This window comes from Triticum aestivum, chromosome 2B (assembly GCF_018294505.1).
Source record: "Triticum aestivum cultivar Chinese Spring chromosome 2B, IWGSC CS RefSeq v2.1, whole genome shotgun sequence".
In the NCBI taxonomy this organism is placed as follows: Eukaryota; Viridiplantae; Streptophyta; class Magnoliopsida; order Poales; family Poaceae; genus Triticum; species Triticum aestivum.
This window is the reverse complement of record NC_057798.1, coordinates 24,300,695-24,310,422: the sequence shown is the minus strand read 5'-3', so window position 1 is coordinate 24,310,422 and position 9,728 is coordinate 24,300,695. Positions and strand designations below refer to the sequence as shown.

Here is a 9,728-nt window from a genome sequence, read left to right as displayed (position 1 = left end):
GTAGTCTCAAATCATTAAAAACATGCACACCCCACATCTCTTATTGGCTGATATGTCAAGAAACAAAAAACGAGGTAGAAGTTAATGCACCGCGCTTAAGTGTTTTGGGATTATTTGGTTTTCGTAAGATGACTTACACACCTAGACGGAGGAGTAGCATTATTTAGCGAAAAATATCCGTGTTATGGTGGTGAACAATTCCTGGACCCACGTCCATCATTAGCGACAGAGTATATATATATTATACTAACGGCAGCATGTCTGTTAAGGGGGATCGAACGAACGGTGACGCGCCATGAATCTGACAGGGATAAATAACGGCACATGCACCCAATCGAGTGATCCGTTCCAAGCTCAGGGATAAATAACTAGTACATTTTCATCGCAACAGCCTTGCCTAACTCACACGGGCTCTTTAATCAACTACGAACTATCCGTATCGTTGTTTTCTCATTCTTGCTTCGAGGTGTGGTTTGAAATTGATTCCACAATTTTGTAGTAAAAAAAGTAAGTAGGTGTCATGTTAACGTCCGGTGCACCTCGCCTCTGCTTCATATGACGCCTCGCCGTCCACCTCGCCTCTGCTTCAGCTACCTCCCAGTATAAAACACAGCACGCGCGCCATAAAAATCCATCAAGGAAATTCTTCCAGCCAGTTTCGAAAGCCCGCCGCCGCCGTCTGCAGCTTCGTCCCTCTCGCTCGCCCACTCCCACTCCGAAGCCCGACGGGAACGGCTCAAGCAGCGGCATCGACGACGACGGCGAAGCGAACGGGCCGAACTGAACCATCGGCAGGATCGCTTGATCCATGGACATGTTTCGAGGGTCGCTTGATGCTGCCGCCGCAGCCGCAGCTACCATCGGCAGGTATGAATGCATCGATCACCAGTCCTCTTTTTGTTTCCATTCAGTACCGCGCTTTCGCCTCCGCGGCCTGCGCCAGGCCTGTCGCGCCGTCGTCCCTTGACGCCGCTGCGTTGTTTGCCGCGCCACGCCGCTTTAACTCGTCGGTTGCCGGCCCGCCACGCGCCTCGCCGTGCCGCCCAGCACCCTGCACGTCGCGGCGAACTCGTCGATCACCAGTCCTCCTTTCGTTTCAGTTCGGTACCGTGCTTTCGCCCCCGCGGCCGGCACCCGGCCTGCGCCAGCCCAGTCGTGGCATCGAGGGAGCGTCGCCTATTACGCCGCTGCGTTGCTTGACGCGCCACGTCGCTTAACTCGTCGGTTGCCGGCCCGCCGCGCGCCTTGCGGTGCCGCCCAGCACGCCGCGCTCGCCGCTCGCCCAGCAGGCCATGTGTGCGCGTCCACGACGGCCGCGGCATGCCGGGTCGCTCCTCTCCCAGCATGGCACAGGTGCGCTTATGCCACTACCGCAGCTCGCCCCGCATGCCGTAGGTGTGCGTCCGCGACGATCACGACATTCCGGGTAGCTGCTTGCCCAGCATGGCACAGCGACTGCCGGAGCTCGCGCGGTATGCCATTGGTGCGCGTCCGCGGCGGCCGCGGTATGCCAGGCATGCCATGGGTATGCGTCCGCGGCATGGGTGTGGTGCGCGTCCGAGACGGCCACGGCATGCCATGGGTGCGGTGCACGTCCGCGGCATGTCATAGGTGCGCGTCCGAGACGGCCACGGCATGCCATGGGTGCGGTGCGCGTCCGCGGCATGCCATAGGGCGCGGCCGAGACGGCCACGGCATGCCATGGGTGCGGTGCGCGTCCGTGGCGGCGACGGCATGCCGGTTCACATGTCATAGGTGCGCGTCCGCAACTGCCGCAGCTCCGCATGTCGCAGCTGGCTGCGCCGAGCAACTGGGCCACCGCTCCGCGCGTGCTCGCCTCACTGTACCGCCCATATCTTGCCGCGCGTGCTCGCCTCACTGTACCGCCCATATCTTGCCGCGCGTGTGCGCCTCCCGCCTCTCAGCGCTATGATCAGTGGCTGCGCCCTGCGGGGGAATAGCCACCGTGAGATCGGCGAAATACCTAGGACTGTACTACTTTGGAGCAAAATGATCATTCCCCGGCCACAATCAATACTACAATTACGCGATTTCAATTGTCCATTATGGTTCTTAACAGTACGACCTACCTGCTTTTGGACAGATCTGACAAGGTCGCCGGTATTCTTAACAAGAGGTTAGATGATGATCTGGGCGAAATAGTCCTGGAAATCCATAGCAGCGACGAATCTACAGTGCATCCAGCAAATGTCGTTCTCATACAAGCGCTGGCTATTTCCCGTGCTAGTAACACCATTTACCCTTACTCTGATTTGGTTGATTGGTGGGTGTCCAGGCTCGAGAAAGATGCAGAATTGGTACGCCAAGGTGAACAGGGTGGAAAATACATATTCCTCCTGAATAACACATTTGATGTTCTGCAAATGGTGCGGCGTCAAAGAGCATCTTCTGCAAGTGACCAACTCGCGAGTAGGCTCGGTTCAGTGATCGAGGGGTACAAGAGGAGTTACTTGGACGAGTGTTGGGCTCCTCTGAACCGTTTAAACTTGGAGGAGTTTACTGCCCAATTTCTTGCTACATGTGAATGTCAGATGACATGGAAGGTTACAGCTGAGCTCAGGTACCAACTGCGGCGGGAGATCGTGGATCTGATTGTTCCATCGTATGAGGTGTCCTTATCTGCACTGCGGGGCCTGAATGGACCTATGGTGGGCAACAAGAAACAGAAGAAGTATACTGGTGAGCAACTGGAAGAGGAGATCAGAGGATTATTTGAAGGGTGAACGGCTAAGCTGACGGGTGAGGAGAGGACACTGGACCTGTACACGGCCGTGGCATTTAGCATATCTTAAATAAAAATGGCCTCCTGCCATCATGTTGCAGGTTGCACCTGTGCCCATGTAATTTTGTCTCGCGGAAAGGGTCTGTTTTGTTTTGTAATTTGTATTAGTTGCATATATATAGACGCCAACAGTGAGTAGTAGTACATAGGAGACCAGAGTCGGCAAGCCAGCTTAAATTTTGTGAGTCGCAGCAAGAGATTGAATAATACCAGTTATAGAAGGTAGAGTTGGTATCAAGCCATGACGTGTAGGCTAAAGGTAGAGTATATGCAAAGAAAATTGATAGTTTTGTTTCTGTTGTCATGTACTCCCTTCGTTCCTAAATATAAGTCTTTGTAGAGATTCCACTAGGTGATTACATACGAAGCAAAATGAATGAATCTATACTTAGAATGCATCTATATACATCTGTATGTGATTCATAGTGAAATCTCTACAAAGACTTATATTTAGGAACAGGGGGAGTATGACTCATTGGGCATGTTCTGAGATATACTAGTATAAAGAAAAATGAGCACACATTCTCCTCACATTCTCTCCCATGTAAGTACGATTTTTCTTCGGGAAACGTTGCGAGTCGGCAGACCGGCCGAACTTTGGGCCGGCTCGCTCGCCACGCTGGCTCCGACGCCCATGAAAACAAACCCCAGCGTAAGACATGTGTACGTGGTGGACCTCACATAACCGCCCCCCACTCCTATCCTTATCCTTTCCCTGGCCTTTCCTTTTGGCTTTTCTTCAACCTCCAGCCGCATCCTCTGCTCTCTAGAACCATGATTTTCTCTCCTCCACGCTGCTCACCAACCACCACAAGCTCCCCTCACTGGCGGCCAGTTTGTTGTCGCAGAACCAGCAACTGTTGGCGGGGGAGACGGGGGGGGGGGGGGGGGGCTCTGGAGATGCTGGAGCCAGAGTCCACGCGTGCTGCAACCAGCACGACCGGCAGTGAAGGCGACGAGCTCCGATGCTGCAACTAGAGATTTTTATTGCTGGAACCAGACGGTAGAAAAGTTGCAACCACTTTTGCCACGTGTTGGAACTGGACGACGTCGAGTTCGTTTTTTCTGGAACTGGCAAAATAAATTGCTGGAACCGGCAAGATATTTTGCTGCATAGGTAGGTGAGAGTTCATGGCTTACGGCTCCACCGTTGAAGCTTTTTTCATTGTCGGATGAAGCTTTTTTCGTCGCCAGATGAAGCTTTTTTGTCACCGGTTGTAACTTTCCTTTGGTTGTTCATAGTCTCCTGTCGTACGAGTTAGAAACTTTTTTCATAGCCGGTTGAAGCTTTTTTCGTCAGTGATTGTAGCTTTTTCCGTTGTCGGTTGCAGCACTGGGCACCTCTCCGGCGCTTGATTTTTGTTGTTGCAAGCGGGGTATGAGCGCCAGCAAGCACACCGGTGAGCTCCGGTCGTTGCCACCGGAGCTACAACGGTTGCCACGAAAACTACAACCCCGGGTGGGCTATTGCATGGCCGAAGCCGGTGACGAGGACGGCCGCCGAGGGCTGGGACCGGCGACCATGGCGGCCGGCGAGGGCGGCGAGGGTGGCGACGAGAGACGAGGAGGGCAGGCGAAGGGGCGGCGACAAGGAAGAACACACGCGGCCGGCGAGACGCGGTTCCTTTTCTCGTACGCGCTGGCGAGAAGAAGAAGACGATCTGAGCTAGCACGATTTGGTTGGATAAAGATTCAATGGCTCAGGACAGACAGATGTGATGGCTAGGGTGCGACCGGCCGAAACGTTCGGCCAGCGCACCGGCGCCCAACATCGCCCTTTTTCTTCTCTCCTCTGGGATGCTTTACAGATGTTGCTTCTTGCCAGCGCGGTATTTCCACCAACTGTTTGTTTTATTTAGTTATCTCATCAAGTTAATTTTCGTTTGCGGGGACTCAGAAGTTAAATTAATCTCACAACCCAACGGAAGCCTCGCAATGTTGACACCGCATGCACACCTCACCTGATGTTCTTCTTATCCTACAAGGGGAAGAAACTTTAGATAAATAAATGCCTCCTAGTACTCTGCTCAGCTCTGTCCGGTCCTATTTTCTGTTCTTCCGAAGTGTCTGGAAGACATGAAAGATGTGATATCTTTGTGCAAACAAGGATATGGGTTAAATGTCTAACACTCGCTGGCCTTTTCTTATTCATTGATGTGATTGACAGTTTAAATCTTTAAAAATCAAGTATGTCGGGGCAATAATTTATTTGGGCCAATAATTGCTCACATATCAGAAGCTTGACAGGGTATTCATGGATACGACCGGGAGCTAAAAATCCCTATCGTAACCGTACGGACCCACCCTAGGGCGTATAGAGGCGCTATCAGGTCATATGTGACCACCATTCTTGATTCTAACTCTACGAGTCTACCTGCTTGCTGCCCTTTCAAATTTAAATTAGGATGTTTGCACCGGAAAGGCTTTACAGACATACTCCCCGTTGGGCGGATCAGGAATACCCTGATGAACGGGCCCTCATTGGTGATACACCTATTCCGAGATAAAACTTGAAAATAAGGGTTACAAGGCTATTCCTATCTGAATGAGCGAAACACAAAACACAATGTCTCTCTTCTATTATTGACGACATCAAGAAAATCGCAGAGACTCACATCTAGTCACAGGAAGAGATCGAATTTAAAAATGAATCCAATGAGAAGATTGCACGATTTTTGAGAGAAGAAGAAAGCCTGAACTCACTTGCCGCCACCGCTGATGAATTCGTCGCCCGAATTGAGGAGAAGTGGATCTCGGAGAGGGGAGCGGGCGGGGAGCTCTAGATGAGAATGCGAGATGGCGTGCGCACCTCGCAGTCGATTGGGATTAATAAGTGTGACATCACTCCCCCACCCATCGCCATGCTCGTGGATCGAGGAAGACGTCGAGTCGCACCGAATCAGCTCCTCGAGCCGTGCCAAATGAAACAGGAAATGTACCGCGTCGCACGGTACAAACCCCTCATCCTCGCGACATGTATGTGTGTCGACAACATGGCTGGCCTCATCGAGGAGAACCAGTTGCCGCGCCACCACCCGCCAGAGAACCGCCCCTCGTCGGTAAACGCGCCCGGAGCCGGGGACAAACCACGCCGACCACCGTGAGTGGAGACGTGCGTGGTACGAAACCCTCATCCTCGATCGGTCCACGGCCGGCTCATGGATGTCACGAACATGTGTGATGTCCTCATTCTCAGCTCATTGTGATTACGGAGAGGGGTTGTTCTCGGCTACACGGTACTATTTCCACCGACTGTTTTATTAGTAATACCTCGCCAAGTTAATTTAATCTCACAAGACAACGGAAGTCTCGAAATGTTGACACCACATGCACACCTCACCTCCTGATACTCTTCTCAGCTCAGCTCATTCCGGTCCTGTCTTCTCTTCTTCCGAAGTGGCTGGATCCAGGCAGTAAAGATTGGTTTGATATAGAGACACATTTTAAAATGTGTCGACACTTTTCGGCATCATTTTAAAAGCCATTTTCCGTCTGGTCGGGTGATCGCTACTTAAGCTCACCCACCGTCTTCTTCTCCGCACCAGGCGAAGAATAATCCCTCGGCTCTTCTCTTTCTTCTCCCATGGCGACGGCGACGACGGAAGGCCGTGGGCGACAGAGAGCGAGTCCGGACCGCCTCCCCGTGCCTCCCCGCCCCAGCTCTCGGTCCCGCTCCCGCTCCCGGTATCGGCATCGCGCGCCGCCTCGCCACGCTCCCGGGTCCCGGCATGCTCAGGGCCGTCCCCGCGCTGAGCCGTACAAAGGAAGTCCACTTGCAGCTTTCCTGTACTTGTGTGCGGCGCTTGGAGTTGCCGTCGCCATTCGGCTGTGCGCAAGTCCGCCGCCTTCGTACAGCACGTTGCGGGCCTACCGAGGCCTCGCCGCCGCGGTCGTCGGCGCTCTCATCATCGTCCTTTTTCTGAGGCATCCTCCCCGCTGGGCGGATCAGGAATACCCTCATGGACCTAATCAGATCCCGGCGGCTCCGGCTCCGCAGATTCAAACGGAGCAGCCACGCCTCGCTCCCACGCTCTCCATCACCATCACTGGGGGCGTACTGGACGCGAGCCAGGTTGCTGCTGCCATCCGCAGCTCCATGGCAGACAGCACCCGTCCGACTCCCGCCTTCAGTCCACCCCAAGCTGATTCCTCCGATTCCGACTCCGACGGGTGCGGGTCAAGCACCAACGGCGACGAGACCAATAACTTGTGGTATACTCCCGTCCATCTCCTGAAAGCAGGGGATGTCTGTCTCATCCTCCCCGTCTTCATCCAGCAGCTCCAAGAGATGGCTCCAGGGTTAACCGAAGCTGAATCCCTTGAATTGCTGCTGAGAGCGTTCAGAGAAGCCAACAAATCTGAGAGATTCCACAGGTATTAAATCCCCAAGTACTCGTTGATTTATTTCAGCACAGGTTTGGTTCTTCCATCGGCACGATTTTTGTTCTTCCAAGAGGAAAAAACTCCAACTTCTCTACTTTGAGTCCTTGACTTTGCAATACTAGTCGATTTATTTTCTATAGATATACTACTCCCTCCGTCCGAAAATACTTGTCATCAAAATGGATAAAAAAGGTTGTATTTAGAACTAAATACATATAGATACATCCGCTTTTGTTCATTTTGATGACAAGTATTTCCGGACGGAGGGAGTATTTCGTACAATCTGTTTTAAGGACAAGATCAAACTTCAGAGTAGTTGACTTACTTCGGCAATACTTCCAAGTAAGTGTTAAAACCGGCGGTATTTTTCTCGCTCTAAGCTTTTATGAATCATGTTTACTTTACACCTTGGATGGACATTATGACATTATGTGGGCAGGTTTACTCTGCTGGTATGAGAACATCTGCCACGGAATCCTAGTACTAGTATGTTTGTCTTTACATTATGACATTGTGTGGTTTCTTGTGATTGTATCATGCAACCTGTAGTAGGACTGGCAGATAAGAGCGCCTTTGGTGCTATATAATTGATATATGGATATAGACTTGATACATTCTGAAACTGTGTACGTTCTTAGCAGTACATTCTGAAGTTTGATCTTGTTCCTAAAACAGATTGTCCGACGTTGTTGAGGAGAACCAACAGATTATCTATTCGGATCCTCATGCGTTGACAGACAAATCGACAGGGGCTTTGATCATGACGATGAAAATTACTGCAAAACTTGTACATTTGATCTGGTACGAATTAGATGTGCAGAATTGGAAGCTATGTCAGGAAGTCAAAAAGGTATGCTTTCAAGAGGTTGTTGGGCAATCTGTAGAGAAGCTCCTTGATGTTGCACTTTCTTTCAGCAATGAAAGTTGGTCTGCTGATCATCCTTTGCCAATGCTGACTACCTTTGATGCGCTTGTCGATGTCCAACATAACATAAGGGAATTGCCTTTCAGCAGAATCGAGTATATTCCTGATGAGGTCGCTGATATACCGGACTTGCCCTGCAGCAGATATGAGTCCATACATAATGTGGTTGCTCATATTTTTTGTAAGATGGTGGTTGATTTGAAAGGAATACTTGAGGGGACTATCAATGACATGCATATCAGCAGAGAACGTGCTATACATCCAGTAACTGCTCTTCTTGTACGATACCTGGAATTTTTCTATCGTAACGGAGAGATGATGCAGTCAGTTCTTGGCACCGGGGATTGCACTATTGAGCTTATCATGATTGGCTCTTGGGTCTCCAAGCTCACTGAAGATGCAGAGGTAATGTTCCCAGGGAAGGGACAAAGGTGCATATACATGTTGAATAACATGGATTATGTTTATCAACTGAAGCATCATCCTGGAGGATTCCTTTCAAATATAGAACTGCAAAGGGGTCTCTGTTCGCTGATCCATCAATACATTAAGGCCTACCTCGAGGAATACTGGTTTCCACTTATGCTGTCATATCTGGATGGTGATTCTCTGAAGAAGCCACGCCGTTCATCCTTGTATAAATTCACTGAAGAGTTCTTTAGAATCTGTGATGGCCAGATGACATGGAAAGTTCGCACTAAGCTTAAACAGAGACTGCGTGAACAGATAGTGGAATTGATTGTTCCAAAATATGTGAACTTCTTAGAGGCGCTGCAGGACAATCCAAGTTCTTGGTTGAAGAGGATGTGCCGAGCCAGATCTGAGAAACTGGTCTGCACTGCTGCGCGACTGGAAGAGGTGATCAGAGGGCTCTTTGAAAGATAGCATCTAGAGAGCTAGTCAGCTAGAAGGGCGCTAAACTTGTACAGGATCGGTGCATTTATCATATACTCCGTCTTAGCATTTAGAGAGCATTTGGTCTGGTGACCCGGCTGTGTTGCCAAATGGTGTGGTGTATAGTTTTTTTTTTTTTGGGTGAGGGTGGGGTGTAAGAATATTTTATGTGACCAATGTAAATTAGAGTGGGATTTTAATTAAGAGTTCTAGTATGATGGTTGCTAGAAATAATAGATAAAAGTCTGGGTTTTAATTCCCTCTTTTCTTTCTCTATAAGTTTCACACACGTGTAGGTGTGTGTATGTCAAAGCTAGATGGATACATGTATATGAAGCTAGCTAGCTTTGTTATATTCAGTCAACTGCCTGGTGATGGCCAAGAGCATCTTCAGCCGTTTGCACCCCCCCCCCCGCCCGCCGTGGGTTCCCACCCGCCGCCTCAAGTTGGCCCCCAGACACAGTTTTTTGGAATATACTCCCTTCGTTTCTTAATATTTGTCTTTTAAAAGATTTCAAATGGACTACCACATACGAATATATATAGACATATTTTAGAGTGTAGATTCACTTATTTTGCTTCGTATGTAGTCACTTGTTGAAATCTATAGAAAGAAAAATATTTAGGAACGGAGATTCGCTTAGGTAGCTGAAACGTAGGGTCTCTGACAGGGAAGCTTCGGGAGCTAGTTGATGCAGCGGTGAGGAGAGGTGTTGATATCCT

The 9,728-nt window shown here is 50.3% G+C and overlaps 2 protein-coding genes across 2 annotated transcripts; both read left to right on the top strand.

The window, feature by feature from the left end:
• Positions 1–651: 651 nt before the first annotated feature.
• LOC123040081 (uncharacterized) lies at positions 652–3,060 on the top strand. The gene is made up of 2 exons (XM_044463021.1): positions 652–867; positions 2,105–3,060. Exons 1-2 carry the CDS (start codon positions 809–811, stop codon positions 2,742–2,744), a joined length of 699 nt encoding a protein of 232 aa, XP_044318956.1. The 5' UTR covers positions 652–808; the 3' UTR covers positions 2,745–3,060.
• A 3,086-nt stretch (positions 3,061–6,146) lies between these two features.
• Positions 6,147–9,270, top strand: LOC123043204 (uncharacterized). Its single transcript, XM_044465576.1, has 2 exons — positions 6,147–7,177; positions 7,862–9,270. Exons 1-2 carry the CDS (start codon positions 6,387–6,389, stop codon positions 8,994–8,996), a joined length of 1,926 nt encoding a protein of 641 aa, XP_044321511.1. The 5' UTR covers positions 6,147–6,386; the 3' UTR covers positions 8,997–9,270.
• The last annotated feature ends 458 nt before the right edge of the window (positions 9,271–9,728 follow it).